Genomic DNA, 26449 nt, shown 5'->3' on the forward strand with positions numbered 1-26449 from the left:
TTTGCCAACGGTTTGTAGTCTGCAAAATCACGGTCAATAAAACAGAGCATCAAATTTGGTTTCATTTTTATTCTTCCCCTCTTTGTCTTTTCAATCAGTTCCTCATCCATTTATTATTTATTTATCACTACATCTTTCAGTGATGATATACAGGTACAAAGACATCCTAAAAATACAGTTGGCAACACAGAGCTTATGCAAGGTAATAACCACCACTCCTGTTAAAAACAACCATCACCTCAAGCAACTGATGCACCAGAAATGCCTCACTGAATGCATCAGAAATGCCTGACAGCTGAAAAGAAGTTCTCCCTCCTCTCTGTGGTACTTGCCCAATCATTCAAGGTAGGTGCATTTAGTCCTACCTCCTTTCCAAAGAGACACAGAAATCAGAAACGACATCTGTCTTCAGAGTGCCCACACTGGGAGATTTTCAAGTGCTTTTTTTTGCCAAATGATTCTCAAACAATGAGTGGATTTCATTTTAAATGGCTTTACAACAATCCTTCAGCTTAAAGAATGACTCTCCTATTTGTTAAATCCCAGACAGAGGGCGAGGGAAAGACCATTTTGCTGATGCAGCCTAAGGTTTCACCATTAAGTAATCCAAGAAATGCTCAAGAACGGCAAAAGCCTCTGACAGCAGCACTGCGATGTTAGTCCTACACAAGCTTGTGACACATGTCTGCGAACACCGATGCCTGGCTGTCAACGGAAAGCAATCGCAGCCCTGCCAAGGTCAATGAAACCCTCGCGGTGCCAAGCCATGTTTACGGGATTTGGTTTTCCATCCAACCAACCTCTACGCACTTCGAATTTTCTATTTTGAGCTTTCCAGTAAAAGGGGATGTTAATCTGTTATTGTTCATGTCATAAAGCGTTACAGCATGAGATGTCCAAGGCCCACAGCATGGCCAAGTTAGCTGAGAGCTGGACTTCAGAATTTCCTGGGTTTTTGCTTTTCATCCTACAGAGCCTCCAAGCCTCATTAGAGAGCAAATCATATGTCGTTCCCAAAACTGAACTAGGAATACAAAATCCCTCTCCTTAAGGGCCGTACCGATTGCAAAAGATAAACAAATCAAGCTATTCAAAGTCCTTTCAAACCCCATCTGATAAGCAGGAAATACTTATTACCTTTCAGCCATCAAATCAAACGAATATTAATGATTTTCTCCATGACCTTCTAAACACATGAAAGTTAACTCAATAAGGTCAACAAGAGGATATCCAAGACAGATCTCTCTCAAGTCCGCAAAGGCAAGTAACAAACCACTTTGCTTCCATGACTTTGGAAAAATTCCTCTATGCCAATTACAGCAGGATTTGCTAGCTCACCATGACAGCCATCCTCGACATACAGTGAAACACAATGCACTCGTTTGCTTCTTTTTCCTCCTCTTAACTGCAAAGTCAATCCATCGCCAGGATATTGTTACCTTACAGAGCCTAGTTCAAAGTCAGACAGAAATGGATGTGCGCTGCTTTGACACGTTCACTTCTTCGGGCTTAGAAGCACATTTGGAAATTCATCTAACACAAAGCGGCTCTATATTCAGATGCGCAGCAGGAACCCGGAGCAAAGGGAAAGGGTACTTTGGAGTGAATCTCTATGCATCCAACGGGAGAGAGGCTACAGCATGACAGCGTCAGAATTGCACAAATGTAACCGCGCCTTTCAAAATAACAGAACTTAGACCTTTGTTGTGGTGTTTGTTTCTTCCTGCTCTCCACAGAAAAATATTTTTTCCTTGAAAAATAAATATCCAAAAACCTAAGATGCACTCTCAGTCTTGGTAGATGTCACCTTGGATGATGACTGTGTACCCTCCAGGACACACTGTGAGAAAAGGCAAGACAGTGCACCATGGAAGTGGTTGTTCAAAAAGATGCAGACATGAGTCTCCGCAAAAGACTCCACCAATGGCATTTACAAAGTATTTCACTTCAAATGCTTTTTGATATTATTTTTTTGGTGGGAAAAAATATTTCATTGGACAAGCATGAATGTCCTATTTAAAACCCAAAATGCCAAAAGATCTCGCTCCACAAGAGCTGTACCACTCTATAGCCCATTCATAGATCAAGTCATGAACCATTTTTTGTCTTTGCTTCCTTAGAAGGCTGTTTCAGAAACACTTCCCTAATATTCTCTGCCTTAATTTTCTATCTCGTATATTTACATCCAGTTTACATCTGTTGATTCTTGTACCAACAGCATCCTCCGGCTTGAATAATACTTTTCCTGCTTGTGCTTCTCCTTGCGATGTGTTCAGGCTATTCCCTTTCTCCCCTCTCTCCCCAACCTCCATTTCACCATGCTGGGAAAGGAAGAAAGCCAAGCACCAGACCACCTCCACCTCCCCTTCCACACCCGCCCTCGTCGCAGAGGAGCTCCTGCCCGCACCGAGGATGGGTGCCAAAAGCTCTCCCTCGGCTTGGGCCCATGCAGGAGACATCAGCCCATCACAGGGAGAAACCCAGAGCTCTCCCCACTCCTGCAGAGATACGCTCTGAAATTGAGCCCCTCATTTCTTTGACTTGAGCACTTTCAAGTTGCTGCAGTACATGAAATTCAAGGATGTTTGCTCTTTGTTTAATGCACTAAGTGAAGTGCATATAGGGATGGAGCTGGAAAGGAGAAGGAAATGGGGTGATGAGGGGGTCGAGCCTGCCCGTCCCTTTGGATTTCAGAAATGTTAAACAAGACCCAAGGAGACGATGTTTCCAGGGCTTGGAAGAGGGGACATACAGCTCAGCGAGGTGACACATACTTGGATCCAAAAACTGCTCTGCAAGCGGAGCCTCCTTTTCTCCAGAGAGCTGCCTGCTGCATTCAGAGAAGCCATACATTAAGTCTCCTTGGGCAGCGTCAGACCTTCGTTCTCTCTGAAACACACAGCCCCTGAGAAACAGGGCTCTTGCTCAGCCAAACTCCCCAGCATCTCCCCGAGATCCCGCCGGCTTTCCAAGCCATGTACCACTGCTATCCAGCTCCCCTAAAGCAACGTGTCCACCGACCCGCGGATGGCAGACAGCACTGTTACTGAGCCTGGTATGAAAAACCATGAGGAAGGCAGGAGGGAGTGCCAAAAAAACTGGAACCTGAGAGAGTTTGAGGAAACGAATGTTTTATGGCCCATCAGTCAGTATTTGGCCATTTTCTAGGGAAAGATGATGCCGCCTTTGAGAAAACCAAATTTCTCCTTTTGATGATGGAGTGAGCCTCAGCCAGAACTGTGAAAACGCACCATTTGTGAGATGGTGACATTTTAAACTCGTTCCACCCTGGGAAATGGTTCAGTCTGGGGAAGAGCAGAGTTTCAGCCTTGATTAATGACTTTTAAAACCCCAGCTGTACTCGCGTGCAACCAGAGGAGGGGAAGGAACCTCCAGCCAGCGCTGCCTGCCGGCGCAAAGCCCGGCACGAGAGCGTTGCCGAAGCGCTGCAATGCAGCCCTCTCAAACGGGCTCCAGCACCCCGTCCTCCGCATCCCCACCTGCATCTGCCCATTCTCACCGATTCAGAACCAGGTCCCTGGCTGCAGCCCCCAGGTCACATTATTAATATCATTACCGTGAGCAACAGCAGCTCAGCGGTCTCCAAGAGGGAGCCCACCCCTCCGGCGCCCACCTCCCCTCCCCGCAGGAGCCTGCGTCGTGCCGTGGTGCAGCAGCGCCGAAGGGGCCAGGACCAAGCCACCTCCCAGCACCAAAAGGCACCTCTTTCCCAGTGGGACAAGCTCCCGCTACCTGGGCTAACCAAAGGAAATCAGCCCCGTGCATCTTGGCTGCAGGGGTATCTGCAGGACGCCGCCTCTCGCCACGAGCTCTTGACAGTTTTGATTCTCCGGAATATAATTCAGACCTTAATTCTTTTTCTTATTTTTCTCCAGTTGCGTGTATCTTTTTTTTAAATTCAGGGATGGTATTATTTTACTATAGCTATCAATCAGGCAACGAGCAAGCAGGGCCTTTTCTTTCTTCCTTTCTTTCTTTGTCATTCTTTCTTTTTAATGCTTGTTATATCTCTGCTATATACTTCCTCTCCAGACAGAAATATCCCTTCAAAGCTTGATATTATTGAGCAGCTTTCAACCATGCCCAGCAGAGCCATGTATTCTCTGCATTTGTCTGGCCTTTGTTTCTAGGAATGAAATACCAATGGCTGAACAGTGTGACTTCATTTCACGCCTTCATTCCAATACTTGTTCTATTTCTATCCCACTGGGTCAAACTCACCTATTGTGAGACCTCACCGATTTCAATTACATCAGGGATTAATTTGTTCCATTGCGTTGAAGCTGTTAATACAATCCTTGCTGGCTCTAGATTAGAAAAGGCACGGTGGAGACCTCCCTCGCAGGCAGTGTGTTTAACAGTGGTCTTGATCTTCATTTTTGTTCAGCGGTGGGGGTTTTTTTTTCTTCCCTTTGTGCCCCTTTGCCCCTCTTTTCACAATCTTCCCCTTCCTTTCTAAATTGCCCTTATCAGAACTGGGTGGTCCACTGTGACTGGCAAAACGTCGCCTTCCAAAGCCGCTGCCCAGGGCTTGCGAGGGAGGTCGGCGCTGGAAGGAAGGTCCGGCCTGAAGCCACCCGACGCCACGCAGATGTGACCACTCCAGCTTTGGCACCTCATCTCCCCCAGGACGATTTCGAAGGGTCACTGCAGGTCCCCACATACCCAAAGGGATCTGCAGGTGCTCAGTTCTGCAGCTCCGACCGTTGGCCGACCATCAGTCGACCGAGGTCTCGAGGGGAAAACTGAGATCCTCCATGTAGCAGATGGACCCGCTGCGACGCACATTTGACAGTAACTCTGGTTGTCCTTTCTGGGGTTCCCAAACTGGGAGACAAGATCAGGACAGAGCTTTAAAATGTCCAGCCCTGTGGTCTCATAGGGTATCTGTGATACCAGTTTAAGGAGATCTCAGCAATCCTGACTCAAAGTTGTCATTCATCCATGTGATTTTGTCTCAGGAAGAGATACTGGATGCAGGAAGACTTAGGGCCCACGCGGGTGCAAAGCAGTTTTGCTTTGCTCGAGTGCTACAACTCTGTCCCACAAGATCCACTGCTTGTCCATTTTAAAAAATCCAACAAGATCTTAGTGAAACTATATTTTTAGGAAATAATGTGATGATTCCAGAATAATAAGAAGGGTTGTTTCAGAAAGATAAGTGGGGGGGAAAAAACAGAGGATATTAAAATAATATCAAACAGATTCCTCCCTCGCTTACCAAAACACATTAAATTTCCATGGTGGTTTCATGAGGTCACCTCAGGCTTCCATGGGGCATCTCTGCGCAGCCTGGGCTGCAGGAAGTTGCAAGGGTTAATGCCATAGCCGTCAAATTCGCCAGGCAGAAGTTGGACAGGCTGGGTTTCAGGGCTCCAGATTTCTTCCCAAGTTCAGCACCCAGTTTTCCAAAATGTACAACAATCCCATTTACTACTGCACTAATTATTGTTATTTTTATTACTGGAAGAAACCTAGGAATAAGCTGAACTAGTATCACCCAACTGTTTATTTAGCTCTGCCACTCACCGTAGACCTTGGCGGAGCCATCCAGGGACAGGGTGAAGGTCCCACGTCCCCTCAGGCCCTGCCCCACCTGCCTTCTCCCACTCCAGCCACCCACTCAGGTCTCATCCCCTCTGGTGCCAAATATTGCCTGAACAGCACTGCCTTGCAACTACACGGCCTGGACCTGGGCAGCGTCTGATCACGGCAACCCAAACCTTGGTGCCAGCAGAAACCCTTGCACCTCCCAGGACCAAGACCTCACTGCACATACGTTGCTCCGGACACGTCCTACCACGCAGACCAAACCCACACAGCCCACGGAGGGAAGACAGGATCGGCTCTGGAGGACGTGGTACACTACAACAGCCTTCACAACAGTCCTGATCTGCAAAAATCACTGCTTCCACAAGCCTAAGCTTTCCAGAATATTCCCCTTTACGGTTGAAATCTCCTACCGGGCTTTCTCCCCAGATGGTTTTGCTGGGGAAGAGCTAAGCTCCCACCATCGCCACTCCACCACAGTTATTTCTGACACCATCAAGTTCAGTGAGGGCAAAACAAAACCCAAAACAATTCCCCCCCTTCCCGACATGCTTCCCAAGGGGCGCCCTCTCTGCACAGGGGGAAGTTACAATATTCATTAATTCCCCACACGCTCTGCTGACCCGTGGCAACATCCTTCAGGCTTCGCATGGGCCACGTGTGACCCGGATTCCCTGCACGGCTCCGTGCTACTGCCACCGCTCCTCGCTGCTAGCACCAGGACGTGAATATCTTTCAGAAGTAGTTTCATGCTGTGTCCCTCCTCGTGGCACAGGTATCGCTGCAAAGAAAACCGCAACAAGGCTTTGCAGAACAGCCCCCAACCAACCCCTGTGAGATCATGGATCCACAAAGCCAGCAGTTGGATTTGGGGAGTCTTGGCATGCTACAACTGCCTTCACTACCTTAACAAAAAAAAGAAGTTTCTTTTCTTTATGGAGAAAATACTCCTGCCGAAATAAACTGCCCCGATACGCAGGAATTAAAACCCTTCAGCGATTCAAACTGTTGCAAGTAGTTGTCTATTAGTGTTTTTGAGCAGTTGAAACAGGCATTCAAGAAAGAAAACCTCGAGAGGAAACCGTGAAGTCTCTCCAGCCCAAAACACACTGAGAGCAAACCCGGTCTCCGACGAGGCAGCAGCGCAGTAACCCGTGCCTGAGCACGTATCACCCGCGCGGCGAGCTGCGGAGGAGGTCCCTTTTGAAGCAGACCCAGCAGCAGCAGCCAACTTGCTCCCGAACAACTTAAAAGCCTTTGTGCAAAGCACAGGGAGCTCCGCAAAGGCGAGAAATAAAGGTGAGGGGGCTGCCCCTCCCCTATCCCCGCTCGTCCCCGGGGTGCTGCCAGCTGAGCCCATGGTTTGTCCCCACCGCCCGCTGCTCCTCGCCCCACTTCACAGGCAGCGGTGGAGGAGCCCAGCTTGGCCACACCGGCCGGGTTGCAGCAGAGACCGGGGCAGTCCTCCCAGTGGGGTGCTCCGGGGACAAAAGCTGCAGGCACCCCACTAAAAATACTTACCAGCAATTTGTTCGTCTCTTCAAACGAGACCTGAGCCCAATTACTGAAAAACCTGCCAGGTTCAAAGCACTCCCGACCTTTTCTCTCCTTCCCTCCATCAGCAGCAACTTCCTCCCGGGGCAGATGCTCCAGCTGCAAACCCATTTGGCCACGGCAGTAGGGCAGAGAGGAATCCCCAAGCCCACTCCCCTGAAACCGCTCAGGGGTTTTCCAAATCCCAGAAAAAAAAAATCCCTAGAGTCATTCACCCCTAGGACTTACAAAGCCGGTTTAAAGCATGGGCCCATCAGGTCCAAGGTGACATCTCTGGCTCTTCTGCTCGACACCAGCCCAGCTGGGACCTCCACAAAAACAGGAGCAAAAGCACAAGACATGGGAAACCCAAGCGATTCCCGGGAAAACACCACCAGCAGAAGGAGACAGAAGGTCACCAGAGACCGCTCTCCCCATAAAAGAAAAACATTTGCAGTGGCAGCACTGCAGCAGCGAGCCGATATTTACCCCGGTAGCTCCTTTCATCCTGGTCCCCTGACATCATCCAAGGAACACAGAGATCCCTGCTCCCACTGCAGAAAAGCAACTCCCTCTAGGGTAAAACATGGCAACTGCCGAGCAGCGCACATGAGTTCAGGGCAGGATTTCCAAAACACCTTTTTCCATTGCATTTGCAAAGAAAACAGAGACGTGGCTGACAACTATCTCCCTGGACGGTAGCTCCCAAGCACTGGTCTAACGTGAAAGGTGGCTGGCTTCTCCAAAAGCACACAGCGGATTCAGCAGAGGAGCCTGGAGACTCTATCGAATTATCCCATGCCACTTTTCTTCTGTTGAGTTTCCTCTATGGAAACCTTTTACTAAGCTCCAACTGGTCCCGCTCCTGCTTCTTCTGGCAAGATAACACCTAGTGACCCTACATGGGAATGGTGCCGAGGGGAAAGGGACTTCCTCAGGTGTCACCGCTCACGTATCCCATGATTTGGCAGCCTCTACACAGTGCTGGGATATAAGAAAATGTGACCAAGGACAGGGAGGTTAATCCATCTAACAATAACTGGAGGCCAGTCGGGGGACTTACTGAAATGGCAGGAGTCATTCTGCTGGGAATGCTTGTGCTGCTGATACCTCACTTCTGCCTTGCGTTCATTCCCACTAGCCTGCCCCCAGTTTTTTCATGCCTGCTTTTAGGACTGGCTGACATTAGCTGTCTGAGACCCCAAATCCTTCTGACAGCTTGCACCCTCCCCTCCTACATTTCAGGTTTGTCTTCTCCATCGTTCAACTGAGCATCTTCTTTACTCCCACCATCTCCAACAGCACCGCTCTGAAGGGAGACCTTTGCAGGTTCAGGGCAAGTATCAAATCCATGTTATGGAAACTACCAAAACATCACTGGAAACGCGTAAATACACAACAGCCTCAATGGTTACATGTCTCCTGAATACCGGCCTGCTAATATCAGTTATTGAGGGGGAAAAGTCCTGTCTCTCTGGGCTGATCTCTCTTTCAGAGCCTAATTACAACACCCGACGGGGATGCCCAGCTTGGGGGACAGCCTCTCCGGGCTCTTCACCCTGGCCCAGTGAAATAAAGCCGGTGACAGCAGGGCTGGTGTTGCTGAACGTGGCTGACACGTGGCAGCATTACGAGGGGTCAGTGTGGACCTGCCCTTCCCCAAACACCAGGCTGAGCCGAAGCTTTGTGTCAAAACAGGAAAAGGACTTGTATGTGAGGAAGATCTCTGCAAACTTTAAGCTGTGATTCACAGAGATGGTGACTTCTCCTCAGGTCTAAAAACCCAGTAAAATACCAACCACCACTGGGCATTTCCTTTTCTCCTTCCAGTTCCTGTGTGTCAGTGATGCTAGCAATATGTAATGACATATTCTCCGTCCTTGGATTTCACCCACCACATCCAAATAGTCAATCAGAGGAGCCCTAATTTGGGGTACCGTTGGAAGAGCCAGGGGCACAACCCTAGCTCTTTAAAAAGCAAAGTACACAGCTATATCAAAAAACAAAATTCACAGAAAGGGGACAGAGGGGACGTAAGATTGACGTGCCCTGTTCACGCACGGGCCAGAGATGCCCAGCGCTGCTGTGCCACAGGAAGGCTTGGGTTGGGAAATGCCATTGGAGGCTCCTGAACAGGAGAAAGCAGGGAGCTGGGACAACAGCACAGCACAATCCAGCAGGAGACCAGCTCCCAGGAAAAAGCCACTGCAGCCCTCTGAACCCACTAGGACTTGTTAAAGGCAAGGTCCTGGGGTAACAGTGTTGAGGAAGAGCGGTCAGGGTGAAAAGTGGAGTAGGCCAGCAAATTACCTAAAAATAAAGGGCAATTTGTGAAATCACAGCCATGGAGATGAGCACACACACACACACACCCCCCCCCCCGCCTTGTCCTTCAAACAGCTTTTCCCCATTTCAGTTGCACATTTTGCCAACACATTGCTGATGAGTTTCCTTCTCCTCTCCCCAAGTTACCATGACCAAGCACCTGCACTAGTAGAGTTGTTCCTGCGTAGTTCTCTTCCCATGTACATGAGAAACATCTTTATTTACAAAAGTCTCGCAAGCTATTTCTGGAACAGGGCTTTCAAGAGATGATTTTGATCAGGAATTCACTTATTTGAAACATAAGATGCAAAATTTCCTTTGTCTCTGCAAGGGGGATATTTTCTTTTGATCTCTCTTTATGCTTTGCTTGCCTTGCAAAACCTATTTCATGAACTGTAAGGCAGGATGGAGCTCTCTGGATGTCCTCTGAACCCCAAATACATCACCACGGGAGCCTTGCTGACGTAGGAGGTGGACAGAACCAATTTCCATCTGAAAATGTGCTACTTACTTTAAATAAATCTCTTCAAATCAACTTACCTGGGCAGACCCACTTCTATTTAGCAAAACTCAATTAAAATCATCATTAACAACAACCTTTTCCATTTCCCATCATTTCTCCAGGGTGGCCCTACCTGAAACCACGATCTGAGACGCCACAGAGTAAAATGCTGCAGAGCTTCCAGGAGCCATCAGCAAAGCACAATTTCACACCGAAACCATCCCCAACGTAAGACCAAGACGTTAAAAAATGGCTTAGAAGTTCACATTCAGTGACCGAAACACATGGCCAGCTCCAAAAGCTTCAAGGGAAAACACAAGAGACAGGAACCACCTCTTTCTCAGTGTGAGCACCCAAGATGCTCCTCATCAAGCCCAGCGCTCTCGCAAGCCTGCAGAGAAGCTGCCACCCCAAAGGCGGTCAGCAAAACGAGGACTGAGAGGGAGGTGAGCCCCGAAGCTGGGCATCCCCCGGACCCTGCCCGAAGGCATGTTTGAGGAGTTCAGTTCACTGATTCCCTCCCCAAAACAATGCTCCTGTACCACCACCGCTGCTTTCAGCCTGCCGCACGCTGCCACGCGCGGTGGCAAAGTCCCCTCGGCTACACACGGTGACACGCTGCAAGAACTGGTGGCACCATCCCGGAGATGAGAAAAATGGCTTTGGAGCAGTAACTCAGTGCTGCCAGTCACACCAGCTTGGTACCTGCTAACAAAAGAGTCGAGCATCTATTTGGCGCTCCCGGTTTCCCTTTATAAAAACCCGGCTGCCACAGGGTCCCCTTTCTGGGGAAGCTGGAGGTACTGCATCGCTGCCTGCTCCTGCTCGCAGCCACGTGTCTGATCAACTTCAACAAGTTACCCCCGGTGCAAACCCCAGCCTGCTCTCTTGGGCTAACGGGCTCCACGAGCATTTTCACTCTGACTTACGAACTCTGCTCCAGGTTGCTCCATGGAGCACCCACAAAATCCATCAGCCGTTAAGAGGGAGCAATAAAAAAATATCCCGGCTGGGTTAGTCTGTAAAGGCTCTTCATCCACCACAGCCAGCCATCACCCCATACCTGCCAACAGCCACGAAACTTCTCCTTCCCTAAAAGTTCTTTGAAATACGTTCTCAAGCCCTATTATCTCTCCTGTTTATACCACATTATCGAGAAATCTCCAAGTAATTTATAAGCCCACAAGCTCCTGTGCTAACAGGGCAATAAATCACATTTATATACCCCGTCGCCTACTGTTCGGAGGGCTGCGGTGCCGAGCCTGCTGGCCGGTCGGTCGGCCGCGGGGCAGCAGCCACCACCTTCCCCAAACCCTCCACCCTCCGCAGCACACGATTTGTTCACAGGAGACGGCAATTTTGTTCCGCATCAGCCGCATGTTTAGTTTTTTAAGTACTCGGAGAGGATTCCAGCCTGTTTTCCCCATTCGACACCGATACAAGCACACAAAAGAGGGTTTTCTTTTTACAAAATCAAACCAAAGGAGGAGGATGGTTTTGGCTATTTTCCTCGAGGAAAGAGGTTGCCCATCTAATAATCCCTAAATGGGCAGTGGGTTGCTGGGCTTTCATGTGTGCCTCCGAGCCTCCCCTCGCCGTGCCAGGTCACTGGTTTTCTTTTCCACGGAGTTGCAAAACCCCTGAATAACAAGGTTTGTGCATGGAAGTGCTGACACAAACCTTAACTACAGCATCCTGAACATGATACCAGAATAAGGACGCTCCCTGTGTGGCCCAGCATATGGATAAATAAAGCATTTCAGCAGCCAGCGCCGACAGATCATAAACCTCCAAGAGCATAAATACCAACAACAACCCAAAAAGATTAGAGGGCTTACGGGCGAGGCAGGCTGGGATGATTTAGAGTTGGGGTGGAAGGGTCATTATTGCTGAATAGGTGGGGGCGAGCGGGCCAAGGAAATCAATAAACCATTCTGCTCCCAGAGAAGGAAGGGGCCACACTAATTGTGCAAACAGACATTTTCCGTTTGAGGCTGGAGATCTCCACCTCACCCAACACGGATGGATGTAGGGAACTCACACCGTCTTGCTGAGAAACAAGGACTTCACCCCGAGACACGTGCCCCGGGAGCTCCATCACTCGGAGGAGAGCTCACTTAGGCACCTCGCTGGATGCGACTCACTGCCGGAGGCAACTTCAAATGAACGCAGACCCAGGCAATGCTCATCTCCAGCTCATTAATTTCATTTTTTATGAAGTTAATACATAGTTGGGATAAGGAGCTCGGTTGCTTTCAGCATCACCACCAAGTCGGAGCTTTTCCAGTGTCTGGTTCTAGCACCATACACCCAACCGACAGGTCCTGCCAGCACCGGTTATCTTCAAGGGTCAAAGACAAGCTTTGGGACCAACTTCACCTCTGATAAAATAACCATGTTTGCGAGTTGCCACGCTTGCATCGGAGGTGGAGGTGGTCCCAAAATTAGCCACAACAGATCGCTGCATCCTACAGCGAGGATGGACACAAAGCTTTGCAGCCGGGTGTCCAGGCGCACAACTGCTGAGCCACAGAGTTCAAAGGCAGCAAGCAATTCCTCCTTTGCCTCTTCGCTCTTCTCCTTTGGTCCTCCCCATTCCCAATTCTTCTACCTTTTTTCCCCACTTTCTTTCTAGGGAACAGAGCAATGGCAAGAGACACCAGCTTCAGGGAGTGAAGACCCTTTATAAACAGAATAAATACATACTATACAAATAAATAACTATTTGTACCTAATGGGCCAATGTACCTAAAAGCGCATCTTTGGGACATACCGTAGGAGGTCGTTCAGGGAACCAGCGGACAGTGGCAATGCCCATTATTCCCGCGAAGAAACCTGAGTTCACAAGCACATCCAGGTACAAACAGTGACGATCTTCATTCCCAGCTAACCAGAGCTGTGAGCCGATGTTGGTGGTAAAAGTACAGGAACCTGCTCTGGTCCCTCTGCGTGAGCCAGTCTCCTCCTCTGCTGCTTTTCCAAAGATATTTAAAGAAAACGCTCTTTATATCAGTTAATGAAATAGCTCAAAACCTGCCCAGGTCATGTCAAGCTTATTGCCTGTAGTTAATGGCTTTCAACTTTACTTGGGATCTTGAGAGTTTTTAAAATCAGTAATTTCATCTTCCCTCCAGAAATAAATTCCTCAATGGTTTCACTGCAAAAATATTCCTAGGAATGGACAATTCTGCTGCTCGTGTACTAAAGACTGCACACACACAAAAAAAATTATCAGATTAATATTGGGTCTTATCAAAAGCATGGCATAAACCATGTGTTGAATTTAATCCAAACCAAACTGTCAATCTGCCTTCAGGATCAGATATAACAAACATGTGAGCCTAGGGCCAGAAATGAAAAGCACGGTTTGTTTTCTAAAAGAAGATTTGTACTGATGTCTATTAGCTGCGCTCCTGTGTGGAAATCTTCACACTGCAAATGCCAGACAATTAGGATTTCTTATCTTTCTGCTTTGCTGAGTTAGGGAAAAGTTTCATTTGGTTTTAATTAATTTAGATTGCAGCTTTCCCATTTTCAGGGAACAACACTCAACAGTTTTGGAAAACAAATCCTTTTTGGAAATATTTTAAATAGGGGAAAGAAGAGGCGTTGCAATCACTAAGGCACCTTCCGAGGTTTGGGCTGCTGCAGCTTGCAGGTACCAGGGAAAGCCCAAGACGCTTTGCTCCATCCATCACCAGTCATCAGCAGTGGGGAAAAAATGCCGCCAGAGGGAAATTCAGGCCAGCCGTGGGCAAACACAGACAGGAGACCTTACGACATGAAGCTGGAGATTCCCCAACCGCCCTTTCTTTGAACCACTGGCATTCACTCCTACAGCTCACAAGGATGCCGTATAGCACCATGCCTCGGTCCAGAGCCCCACGGGCACCCGGCACACAAACAGTGCCAGTGAAACAGTACGACCAGCTCCCTGTTTGGTCTGGGAACGCCTAGAGCTCCCGTTTGGTCTGGGAATGCCTGGAGCTCCCCACGTCCCCAGGCCCACCACCCGGCTAACAGAGCAGCTTTGCGAGCTCAGCCTTGCTGGCCCCCTGTCAGAGAGCTAGCACAGATTTTCTTCAGAAGTGAAACCCCGCAACTTAACCTAGTGCTGTTCAGCTTCTCGGCATGCACAGCGATGGTGCGCGCAGGGGAAGTCAGGCTCCTAGACAGAAATGAAAACTGCACAAATAAATTCAATTTCTTCTTCGCTAAATTCAAATGGCAATTAAATTCCTACTACCTACTCCTGCAACAGAAACAGCACAAAAGCAAGACCTCTCCCTCTCTAGCAGACTATTCCCATTTATTTACTCCCTCTCCAAATGGGCGAACGCAGCCCGGCTGACCCAGGAGCTGGAGGCTCCGCTGCGATGCTCGTGCTCGCGGGGTCAGGAGCGAGGCCGATGCTCCCGGGATGCCTCGGGGGCAGCCCAGTCCCGTCCCCCACCTTGCCAGTGCTTTGGTGGCTCAGCAGCTCCTGCGCGGGTTAGAGGGGGGGCAACCCCAGGAAAACACTGGAGCAGGCACCTCATTCACCGCATCCACGTCTGCAGGCATCCGCACATCTCTTAAAAAATTCAGCCCTGCAACCTAGCTATCAATTTTGCCACAAACCGGTCAGTTTGGCTTGCAGGTCAGAAGAGTTCTCTCGCAGGGGCTGGGATAATGCTACGTCAAATTCACAAAATAAATACACAATGTAACTGGGGGGGACCCTCCGTGCCTGCCCCGCAGGCCACAGCTGGGGCTGGCCAGGGCTACCGGGCAGAGCTGCCCTCGCGCCTCCCTTCCAACCCGAGAGGTACCAGCTTTGCCGATCACCGAAAACCCCGACGTAGAAACACGCACGCGCCCTTCTCCGCCGCAAAAGCTTCCGTCCCCCATTGCCCCGTGGTTAGGCCGGCTTGTCGCACAGCAGAACACCCAACACGGAGTTCCACATCTAATTTCAGGCAAAGTTTGTAGAAGAACTGCTTTTTCCCGTTGGATAAAAATGCCATGTGTACGCGGCATCAAACATTATTCCTGTAAAAGGCCCCAACAATCAGACCTGCTGGTTCTTCTATTGATTGCTGGGGGGCTGTTTGCTATTCTGATCTCAGCTGGTCGGAAGTCTCCCCAATCACCGCGAGGTCGCGACCACGGGGTCAGAAACCTGCACTACATACATCATAATTTATTTTACAGATAATCAATACCACCCTGCACCATGCAATCTTACAGTACAGCCTCACATCAAGGGACCGATGCTACTCATACGGGATTGTAACCTTAGGGCCTGGCAGCTTAAGGGGGTCAAAATCAGCTTTCGTTTTGTAGTTGGACATCATAGCTGGGAGTACGCACCCCACTCGCTGTTAGCTCGTACGTTTGTACAACTGAGTCAAATTCTGCCTATGGTTTTAATCCAACTCGGGAAAATAAACATTAGTATCTCTTGAGGTTCGTACCTGACAATTTGACAGAAGGAGCAGCACAGTTAGCGGCTTGCCCAGGGTTTGCAGGGAAGGAGGTGACCCCAGTCCCACCTGCAGGCGAGGGAACCCCTGCGATCGCAGTGCCAGCTTTGCAGACCACCCCTCTCTTCAAATGGATTAAGAGCAACAGAGAAGCAGCAAAATGTCCTTCTATCAATATCACCCTTCATCCCATTTTCCTAATTTATATTCCCAGGGCTTCCTAACCTGCCAGGCGTGCCCACGGTCACCCCGCACGCACGCTGTCAGCCCAGTTATTTACCAGGCTCGCCAGTGCTCCCTGCGTTTTTCTGTTAATTCTGGATTTCTGCAGAAGAGGAGCTCGGGGTATTCCAAAAGATACAACAGCTTTTTAACAAGCTGTCCTTAAAAATGATGCCAAAGATAGATAGTATTTTAGCAGGAAAGAAAGGGATTTGAAATATGCAGCAGGAGCACAAGGAACCGGGAGGAATAAGGAGTGCTGGAAATGCCTCGTAGGAAGAGCAATCCGTTAATTAGTTAATTGCCGCATTCTGGTATTTGCACCCATGCAATATGCAGCTCCCTGGGACCTTCACCAAGGCTTAGCATTCACCAATCTCAGCGCGATTGGGATTATAAAATGTTAACGGGGGAATCGCAGGGCACACCCAGCCCCTCGCCACTCTGCTGCCCCTCGGTGCCAGCCCCCCGCGTTGTTTGCAGGATCCGGCCCCTCAGCCTGGCCAAGGCTCGAGGCTCTGCCCCTGCCCCAACGAACGCAGGGAGAGCACTGCCTCACCTTCCACCGCGGCCGCGCTCTGCCTCGTCTCCCATCATCACCAGCCACACGGCGCCGAGCGGGACCTGCCGGACTGCTCCCCACCACCCGCTTTTTATCCCCTGTCAACCGCCCCCCCGAGGCAGGGGCTGCGATCGCCCAACACCGCAGCCTCAGATCTTCCTCCTTTCCTCCCGGCTTGCCTCCAAAGCAAAGTTCACCTCAGCCGGCATCGCCAGCGGGCTGGAGGGGCACGCGCTCAGCTACAGCCACGAAGCAGGAGCCGCACCGCGCCGAGACGGGAGCTAGAGGCAGGAGGATGCCGTCAGAGGCCGTTATTGCACTCCGAGGTCAGTACGTTAAAGGCATCGCGGATTTCCCGGCAGCACGACCCCTTTTCCGCTGGCTGCAGCGGAATAAAGCAGATAACCTCGTGAAAAAAGCAAATGCGTGCAGGGAGCGGGGTGTAAGTGGAGTTTGGCAAAGGGCACGGCGCTGTGCCGGGGGAGGATGCGCTGTCGCTACGTGGAAAACGCTGCCCTGTGGTTGAGCTTGAAATCCAGCTGTTTGCGCGGGCAAAACAGGCAGGGAGGTGTCAAAGCGCTGCCCGGGGAGCCCAGCCCCGTGTCGAAGCGAGCCGGCGAGCCCGACGCCGGGGGCACGAACCTCACGGCCTGCCCCTGGCCAAGCGGGGAAGATTGGCACGTCGGCTCCCACCCACCGCAGCCCCCGGCACGGGAAGGAGCTCACACAAAGGGAAACACGCAGACCATGACAGGCTAAGCCTCCTCCTTCCTCTCTGTTCCCCTTTCTTTCTCTTCATTCTATGGCGAGGCTGCTGAATGCCAATAGGAAAATACTTTGGCAGAGCCAGACAGTCTTTTCTATTTTGGGTTGGGTTTTGTTTTTTTTTTCTTACTTTCCCTCCAGCTGCTTTGCTGGATGCCTAATCCTCCATGGACATCTGGAGAGGTACCAGGACACAGAAGCGACGTACCAGGACACAGAAGCCACATACCAGGTAGGCAGCGTAATGCACAGCTCTGCATAATTTCTGGTTGTACCTGCTGTTATGGCACAGCAGGTGATCAAAACACAAAAACCCAGGGAAGGAAAGAAAAAAAAAAAAAAAAAAAAAAAAGAAAGGTTCGGACCTGTCAGGGCCAGAGATTCCCAGTGAAAGCCCCCCTGGTCTCAGCAGCACAGCACAGGACGGTCACACTTTGCAGCGGAGCGTCTCTCTCGGAAGCATCCTGGGGGCTCCTGCCTGCCAGCCCCATCGGGGCCGTGTGCTGGGCTCACAGGCAGGAGGGAATTTCGGTGCTTCCCTGCGCCCAAAGCTTCCATCCCCCCCAGCACGCATGGCGGGACCTACCCCAGCCTTCCCAGGACCGGAGCAGTTTGCAGAGACCTGAGGCAAAGGCCCCGGCAGCAGGTATCCATCCTCACATACCCCTGCCCGGGCACCAACAGCAGCCACTCCTTTTTTTCCTTTTTCAAATCACGCTGTTCCCTGAACACATTTTTCACCTGCTCTTATCGCAACTGGTATCTAAAGTGTCCCTATCTGGGGAAAATCAAAGCGAAAGCAGCTATTACACAGCAAGGGTGGAGGGAAGAGATGAGAGAGCATGACAGGGGTTTTCCCAGCTCCTAAGGAAAGGAAGAGACCATAAAACTACTCCCAAGCATCCAGGAAGTAGCTTTATAGATCCAAAAAAATTATTTTCAGCCCCAGGGGAGTCTTTCTCTTGAGCTCAGACTCCCACAGCAGAGGGAGATATCCACTTGCCCAGCGGACCAGCTTGGCACTATCAGCTTACAGCAAAATCAAATATTCTGAGTGGGCACCTGAGTCTCCTGGATGCCGTTCGTACTACCTGAGCCCCCAGAAGCCCTCAGCAGCCACCCCACCTGCTCCTCACCGAAGGACCCGCCACCAGCTGCGTCACCACATCCCAAACGCACCCGCAGGGCTTGGGAAGCGTCACCCTCTGCCCGTCCCGCTCTTTTCTTTCCTGCCTCGGTACGCTATGGCCAGGCTGCTCTACAAGCAGAAAACAAGCGGGGTTTGAGCGGGCATCGCTCCTCCAAAACCCAGCACTGCTCTAAACCCAGCATCGCTCACCTCCGTCCAGTCTTGGACGTGCCAGGTGCAATAAGAAAGCAAAACAGAAATTAAATATAACACCCACAATGCATTCAACTATCTCGAACAGGGGAAATCTGAACCCCACATCTACTATACCCTTCTTACGCGCTCTCCTCAACTCCTGAGTCCTTCTCTGTTTCCCTGAAGCATCCTGCACATCTCTAGAGCTTTGAAAAGGCAAACCACGATACGTGCGGGTGCGCGGATCGAACCCTCCCAGCAGCAGCTCTGCTTTGCTGCCCATTGCCACAACACACCCAGAAAACGCCAAGCCCCCAAATGCTGAAGGAGTTCACGTTTGTTCCTGCCTCACTGGGATAGGCATCTGGAAACCAGCTTTGTCCTTGCAAATCTTCCTGCTAAACGTGTGTTTGAAGGGTCTTCTGGCAGAGGACCTTCCCCAGCACATCGAAGGGCTGGGGACCGTGGGAAGCAGAGGCAGCACGTGCCCAGGGCGGGCAGCCGACAGCCGCCGGGGTGGGGGGGCACAGGCTGCGTACCCCCACCAGTGTAGGAGCAAGACCCACACCCGCACTCAGCCCATGCTAATCTCAGTCTCGCTTTTCCCATGGGAGAACCGGAGCGTGCACCATCAGCACAAGCGCTGGGCCGCTGCCGGGCTTCCCCGCTCCAGGCCACTCCGCTGCTCCAACGCGTCTCCTCTTCCCCCACGAGCCCGAGCTCCCCAAAGGCCGGGAGGCAGAAGCAGGGCATGAGGGGCAGCTTCAGGACACAGCGCTTCACAGAACCAGAGCAACGAGTCAGCAGGGGGGAGTAAAAATCCCTTGCGGCAAGCAGCATGGTCGTTTCCCGGAGAGCAAGGGGGTTTTAAATGGGAACAAATGGTTTAATATGCCACCAAACCCTGCCTCTGCGGGGCGCAGACTGGGGGAGCCACCCGAGCAGGCGCTGCCTCCGCTGCCGCGAGTCCAGCAGCAGCACAGACCCAGAGTCGTGGACCACCTCATCAACGCCAGCCCGTGATGGGGTCATGCGCTTCATCAACATCGCTGAGCTCCTCCTCCTCCTCTAATTAAATCAGGCTCTGCTTACGCAGTTTCTCTTGTCTTCTCACTGCCTAAAACTTAAGTCGGCTGCGATCAGAAAAATCAACAGAAAACTTCCCAGCCTTTCCCAGACCACCTTTGCCATATTCTGCCCTTCACAGCATCACTTGTACAACCTGTGTGTCAGCCGCCCCGCAACGAGCGCGGGGTGGGCCAGCTCAGGCAGGTGTTGCAGCACGGCAGGAACCACAGTGAGACGAGACTGGAAAGCAGAACTCGCTTCAGACGCTTCCACAGAGGAGCGCTACCTTCATCCAAGGGGGCTCAGACACCCTCGCGGAGCGGGAGGCAGGCGCCGGCACGGGGACGCCGTGCCGAGGACTCGGTGGTCCCGGTCCAGGCCGAGCAGAGAGGGCGAGCGCAGGATCTCCCACCCCGGCTGCCGCAGGGCGCCGGGCCCCCGCCGGGTCTCGGCACGCAAGGGCTTTGCCGCAAGGAGCGGAGCGGTACGCCGCGGCGAAGTAGCACCTGCGCTATCCCGCAGCGCGGGCTTCAAGAGCGACGCAGCGGTGCCCGAGTCGCGGAGCCTCGATCCCTGGCAGCTACACGCAGCCGCGGCCGCCATCTCGAGAGAGATGCTCGTGCCACCCGAGGAGGGCGAGGGCAGCACGCGCTGGGACCCTGGGCTCCAGCACCGCTTCGCACCCGCAGAAGGAGCGCCCGGGAACCCCACGGCGAGGCAAGCCGGGCGGGCCGTGACAAGGACCGCAACGGTGTCCCCGGTGCCGTTCGGTGGCACTCGCGTCCGACCGCCCCCAGGGAGGCCGGCTGCAGCGGAGCAGACGGGGAGAAGGGAAGGAGCCGCTCAGCAGGCTCACGCCTCCGACATGTGCCGCGCGCAGCTTCGCCAGACCGCAGGATCTGGCTCACTGAACGCGTGGAAGCAACACTTCTCTGTGTCTCACTTTACAAAGCCCCAAACAATAACTGTCTGTCGCTGCACAGGAGCTTAAGAGAAACATAAGTTGCTATTGGCATGGCGCGCAGCAGCCTTCCTCTTACACAACACCAGCAGATGTGAAAATAGCCCGGTGCTGCCTTGTGCGCTCCTCTGACCTCCTGTTTGCTTCTGGATCAGATTCCAAAGCTGGATCTTAACCTACAAGAGCCATAAAAGCAAAGGATTTGGCCCTATCAGGGACCTCTTCGTAATCTAAGACAGATGCGCTTCATGTAGAAGAACACGCCGAGGTTTATCAGGGCAGGAAAGGGGCTGAGGCAGCACCAGCCTCCGCTCTACGGCATGGCCGGGGCAGCCCACGCAACCGTCGCCCCACGCTCCGGCTGACGATGCGCTGGAGACGGCCCTGGGGCAGAAGAGCTGGAAACTCTTGCAAACCAGGGCAGCACCCAAAACCTCGCATCCTGCTGCTCAGCCTACCCCGAAGCTGCCTCCAGCCCCCGTGTGCGCTGGTGAAGGGGGACCTCTGAGTTCCTGAGGTCCCACAACCCCGACCCCGATGTCCTAAGGGCCACTGGGGCTGCCAGAGCCAGCACAGCATGGGAGATGCCCTCCATCCATGCAAGGGGTTTCTCGGGTTTCTCGCCCGCTTGAAGAGCGGGGACTGACTCCAAAGCCAAAGCCAACACCGCTCCAGGACATACAGAGGGGAAAAAGCACGTGGAGGACAAATTGCCTCTGGAAGTGTGAAAAGGCAGTGGGAGAATTAAACTGAAGGATGCTAAAGACATGCAATAGAGGGAGAGTTTAGTAACTAGCGGTGAAAGGGCATCCCTAAGAACAACCTGCATAAATAAATTAGTCTCTCCAGTGTCCCCAAGGATATCGAGCGTCCCTGCTGCCTTCGGGACTGCGGCAATGCCAGGCAGCAGAGGATCTTCCCGAGGTGCAAGAGAAGAAAACAAGACAGGGACATTGCTGCCACAGGGGAAGGGACCGGAGAATGAGCTGTCCTCCTCGCAGCCCTGCAAGGCACAGGGCTGCTCTCACGGCCGTGCCGGCATGCAGCCGCCAGCACCCATCGCCCACGCTCCAGCGGTGCTCCCCTCTAACCCACCACGTGCTACTCCCCGGTGTCCCTCGGTGGGAACGTCACCCGACAGCAAAGCCCTGGAGGAGTCCGACTTGTCCGGGAGTCTAAATCCTGCTCCCAAAAACTCCGGTCCCTCTGACCTCCCCACGGTCCGGGCTGGGGAACGCCTCTCCGGTGCTGCCACAACCTGCCCCCGGGTGATGCTACACCCGACCGGGTCACCTACGGGCGGCTGCAGAGGCGGGCACGGGGTCTACGAGAAAGCTTTTAGCCAGCAGCTGAGCTACCATACCACCGAACCGCAGGCAGCTCGCACGGCAACGCACCGCAGTCTTTGTACACGAGTAACTAAAAGAAGATAGAAAATAGCCGAGCCATGGATTTTGGCCCAGAATACCTCCGGCCCCAACACGCGCTGGAGGGATTTTTACCTTCGCATGCGGAGCCACAGGGTAACAGTCAGCAGCAGAGGAGCGTAATTCTGAGACTAACACGCGGGACGACCCGCTGATCGTGGCTTGCAGGGGAGGGCGAAAGGCAGCCTTAGAATATAATCCATTTCAGGCACTCTTAAATCTCCCCAATACAACACAGAGCCCTTTAAGCAAAACTAAACAACTTCCTTTAGCCTAAATAAATATTAAACCTAAGTGATGCATTAATTTACTCAAGTTCACCAAAGGCTAACTCCTACCCAAACTGATCATTATAAAAGAAATCCTATAATCCCTCGCTCCCATTCAGGCTCAAAACATGTAATCCCGTGAATAAATCCAGAAAGAAAGTGTAACAAAATGGGCAATAAAAACTTACAGCATTCACATCTTTTCATCTACCATTAATACTGTAAACACTCACTCGAAGGCCCTTGAGTATGACTAATCTAATGTTTTGGCTCCCAATGCTAATCGCCGAAAGAGCTCGCCTCTCGCTGTAACACCCAGCGAGATCCGCCGCCCCTCCAGCTGCGGCCCAGGACACCTCCGCAGCACCCATCCGCAGCGAATCCCTGCCTCAAATCCCGCAAAGTGCTGCAAAATCAGTACGAAATGGAGCAAGTATGGTTCTAATAGCACCAGAGCACAGAGCTTTTCTTTTGCTTTTTTTTTTGCCTTTTTTTTTTTTTTTTTTTTTATTATTTTATTGCCTTGGAAGCCTGCAAGCTCCAACTGTATAAATGCCAATAACTTCCCAAGTTTTAAGGCTGCTGAAGTAAGAGATCAGATTTTAGCAAGTGCTTTCCAGGCAGCCAGCCAAACTTTTTCTGATTCACTAAAAGCACCGAAGGGAGGGGGAGAGGGAGGGGGCTGGAGGACTGATTAACTTCAGTTACCGCACAAGCGCAAAAAAATGTCTCCCCGCTGCAAAGGGTGCCGTCGCTGCGAGCCCTCCGCAGCCTGTTATTCCTCGGGCTCAAAAAAAAAAAAAAAAACAAAACAAAAAAAAAAAAACCCAAAAAAAAAAAAAAACAAAAAAAACCCCCCGGGGAAATACAGCAAACGCCTTCCAACCGCAGGGTAATTTACAGCTGTGGATCCTCTCCTGACGAGGAGGCTGCTCCGCCGAGGGGAGGCTCTGCTGGTGTTAGGTTCAAGCTGCAGTTTTCAGAGGGGATGAGAAAAAAACTGTGACCGGGGATTTTTTTGAGGGATGGGGGAGCAGGGGATGGGGCCGGTTTGGGGTTTTAGCTTGGCCAGAGGAACGGAGTCCCCTCCAAGGCCGCGGCTCTGCTCATCCAGGACCATCCCTCGCCGCCGTCGGGTATCTGCGAGAGGCTGAGCAGGTGCAATCGCGGCCAAGGCACCGCGTGGGGCCGAGGGGGGACGTGAGCATCCCCCGGCCCCAGCGGGACGGTGGGCCGGAGCCTCTGGGGCAGCGGCACCTGCTCCGCCCGACCCCGCAGGTGGGTCCGCTGCGGGATGCCCGGCTAAAAATCCCCATCCCAGGGAGGTGCGCGGTCCCGGGGCTGTCGGGGGGCAGCGGGTGGCCCGGCACCCCCAGCCGCCGTCCCCGTCCCGCGGGCGCCCGGGCTGCAGAGCCTCGGCGCTCAGGGTGTTCCTCCAACGGCTTCATTCCTGCCGAGGCAGGATCAAAGGCAGGATCTGACTTGGACGGCTTTCTACTGAATAATGGGGAGGGAGCACGCAGCCTCCTTCTCCTGGCTAGGGAAACTCGTGTTTTTCAAAGTATCAGTTTTTGGGAGTAAGTTCCCTAGGAAGGGGAAAAAAAAAAAAAGAAGGGGGATGGGGGGGGGACCAAAAAACAGCCCGAGGAGGGCGAGCAGGAGAGCGCCTGCTCTTCCAAGGCAAGTGCATCAATCAACGTTGTGCAAGGAGGAGAGTCCAGCACTCCCTCTCACATCGTTAGCCAGGCTAATGCACTCCAGAGGATCCCGCTACGGCAGGCTACCGGCGCACCCGCCTGCGCCCCAACCCGCACCGGGCGGCCGAGCACCCGCGGCGGCTGCGCCGGTGGGGCCTCGGCACAAGCGGTCGTTGAGAAGGAGCTGAGCGAGAGGGGCAGCCCCATCGCAGGGCAAGAGACGCGCCGGCATCTGGCGCGGGGATCGGTTTAATACGGCTATAAAAACTAGAGGGGGAAAAAAGTGAAAGCCCTAGCCAAAACTGCCTGGCACTCCGAGGTCAGCACGCCGCCTTTGTTTCTATTTTACAACCAAAAGCGAAAGAGGACAGAAAGGACACGTACCTGTACCTGAAAGCACAGCAGCAGGAAATGTAAACATCTGGAGAGGAGAAAAAAAAAAAGCAACACAAGATCAAATGATGCGGTAAAATGGTTAAAGTTGATTTTTTTTTTTTTTTTTTTGCTTTGTTTTTGTTTGCGATTTTTTAAAGGGTGCAGAGCGATGCTCTGCGTATAGAAAGGCTCGGGTCCCGATTACCACCTGATTGCGAGGAAAACGCAACCGGAGCCTCCAAAAGGAAAGTTTAAAAAAAAAAATAAAAAAAATCATAAAACCGGTAACAAAAAAAAAAAAAAAAAAATTTCGAGCCACTAACAAAAATATTTCAAAATATGCCGTAATCCTTACAGGCAAGTGCAGGCTGAGAGCAGTGAATACATCGCTGGGCGAGGAGAAGGGGGGAGGTCGGCGGCTTCACGCTAGCGGAGTGCAGTCCCCCACCGCCGCCCTGACATGGGAGCGATCCGGCCGGCGAGCTCCGCTCCGCTCCGCGCCGCGCCGCTCCGCGCCGTTCCGCGCCGCTCCGCGCCGCCGAGAAGTTGTGGTACCGCCCGCTTTGCCTCCTCCGAGTGACTCGCTTAGGCATCAGCTCTCCTCTCCCCCTGTCTCTCCTCCTCCTCCTCCTCTCCCTCTCTCTCTCTCTCTCTCTCCGCCTTTGGGGGGGATGAAGGTGCTTATTGTCAGTAACTTCCGATCATCGGCGAGTGCCCCCCCGCCGCCCCCCCCGGGCCGGCCCTGCGAGGCGGATAAAGCCTCTCGGCGGCCCCGCGCCCGCACCAGCGCCGCGCCCCGCTCCGCGCCGGCGGCATGGCGATGCGCGGGGCGCGGAGCGGGAGGCGGGGACCCGCTGCGGGCGGCCCCCCGCGGGGCTGGCACCGCCTGCGCGGACGGGGCACCGCCTGCGCAGCCCGGCCGGGAGGGCAGGGGCGGCCAGGAAAGGGATTTTTTTTTTTTTTTTTTTTTTTTTTGAAAGGGGGAAAAAAATAAAAAAATAAAAAAAAGGCGGGGGGGGTGGGGGGGCGAGCGGGGCCGCCCGAAACGCGAGGGATTAAGGAAGAAAAACAAACAAACAAACAAACAAAAACCACCCAAAAAAAAGCCCCAACACCCAAAAAAAAGCCCAGCAGACCGGCTGCCGACACGTGTCAGCCGCGGCCGCCCCCACCCCGCGCTCGGCCGAGGCGGGGGGCGCCGGGGGCCCGGCCCGGTCCGGTCTTACCTCCGAGCGGGCTGCAGCGCGTCCCGTCCCCGGCGAGCCCCGGGCGGGCGGCAGCGGAGCCCCGGCAGCCCCCGCCGGCCGGGACACCCGGCCCCGGCCCCGGCCCGGGCAGGGCAGGGCAGGGCAGCGCCCGGCCGGGTTCCATGAGCCCGGCACGGCTCCCACGGCGGGGCTATTTACACCGGGGTCAGGTTGTCGGGCTTCGCCCGGCGCTTCCCCGGCCGGCGGCGGCCGCGCTGCCCGCCCCGCTTCGGCACGCTTCGCCTGCCCTCCAGCGGCCGCTCCGCCGCTCCGCACCCGGCTCCCTCCTCCGCTGAAACGCTCGGGCAGCCCGGGGGAAAACCGACCGGGCTTCCCCCTCCTTAGTTTTTTGCTCTAGGTAAAGAAGAAAAAAAAAAAAAAAAAAAAAAAAAAAAATTCACACGCTGAGAGCGTGCGGTTGCTCGCTCTCCCCCTCTCCGAAAGCCCGTTTATAGCAGACAAAATGCCAGGAACTGTTAACCTCCACGCATAGTCTAACTCTCCGAAGAGAGCCGAGCGTCAGTTAACACCTTATTAAGCGAGAACATAACCATAGCTCATAACTCCGAGCTTTCCAAATTCTCCACTCGAATAACAGCGCACACCGGCCCAGCGTGCTGGGCCCTGCTGCTCCCACGTCCACGGGGACCGAAGCGCTCGCTCCCCCCTGTTCTCTGCCACAAATCAAGCAGCATCTTTGCTCCCTAGACCTCATCACCGGGGGCCCTTCGGACACCAAATCACAGTGGTTTTCAGCCCCTAGTTTCAGGCCCAAGAGGCACAGAGAACGTTAAGTAGTTTGAAAACAGTGACCAAAGCAAGTTCTTAGGAAACCTCCAGCACTAACACTAACACACATGTGATATATCTAATGGCCTTCACACTTCTGGTCTTACAGAGCCACAAGTCCAAAAAAAAAAAAAAAAAAAAAAAATCCAAACCGCTGCAAATTACTGATGCCACCGACATCAGTGGCCCCATGTGTCCCCGTCACAGCGGTCCCACGGCACCTCGCGACAGCTGAAGGCTGTTTCCAAGGTTGGCCAAGACCATCGGGGCCACTTTCCCGAGCGAGTCCTGCAAGTTTTGCTTACCAAGATGCCCACAAAGAAACGGTACAAACAGAATCAGGAGAC

The 26449-nt window shown here is 52.7% G+C and overlaps 2 protein-coding genes across 2 annotated transcripts in view; both read right to left on the reverse strand.

Moving 5' to 3' along the window:
• MATR3 (matrin 3) overlaps positions 1-24593 on the reverse strand; it is a 1017354-nt gene extending 992761 nt beyond the window's left edge. The window contains exon 1 of the mRNA XM_049829442.1: positions 24549-24593. The gene's annotated coding sequence lies outside the window, so the exon portion shown is untranslated. The remainder of the gene's footprint in view (positions 1-24548) is intronic.
• Positions 1-24760, reverse strand: part of FGF18 (fibroblast growth factor 18) — a 74241-nt gene extending 49481 nt beyond the window's left edge. Inside the window, exons 1-2 of the mRNA XM_049829460.1 lie at positions 24422-24760; positions 24076-24112 (exon numbers count right to left, since the gene is read on the reverse strand). Of these exons, the coding sequence (XP_049685417.1) occupies positions 24076-24112; positions 24422-24453 (69 nt within the window). The 5' untranslated portion in view covers positions 24454-24760. The remainder of the gene's footprint in view (positions 1-24075; positions 24113-24421) is intronic.
• Positions 24761-26449: the final 1689 nt, after the last annotated feature.

The sequence above is a fragment of the Accipiter gentilis genome, chromosome 26 (assembly GCF_929443795.1).
Source record: "Accipiter gentilis chromosome 26, bAccGen1.1, whole genome shotgun sequence".
In the NCBI taxonomy this organism is placed as follows: Eukaryota; Metazoa; Chordata; class Aves; order Accipitriformes; family Accipitridae; genus Astur; species Astur gentilis.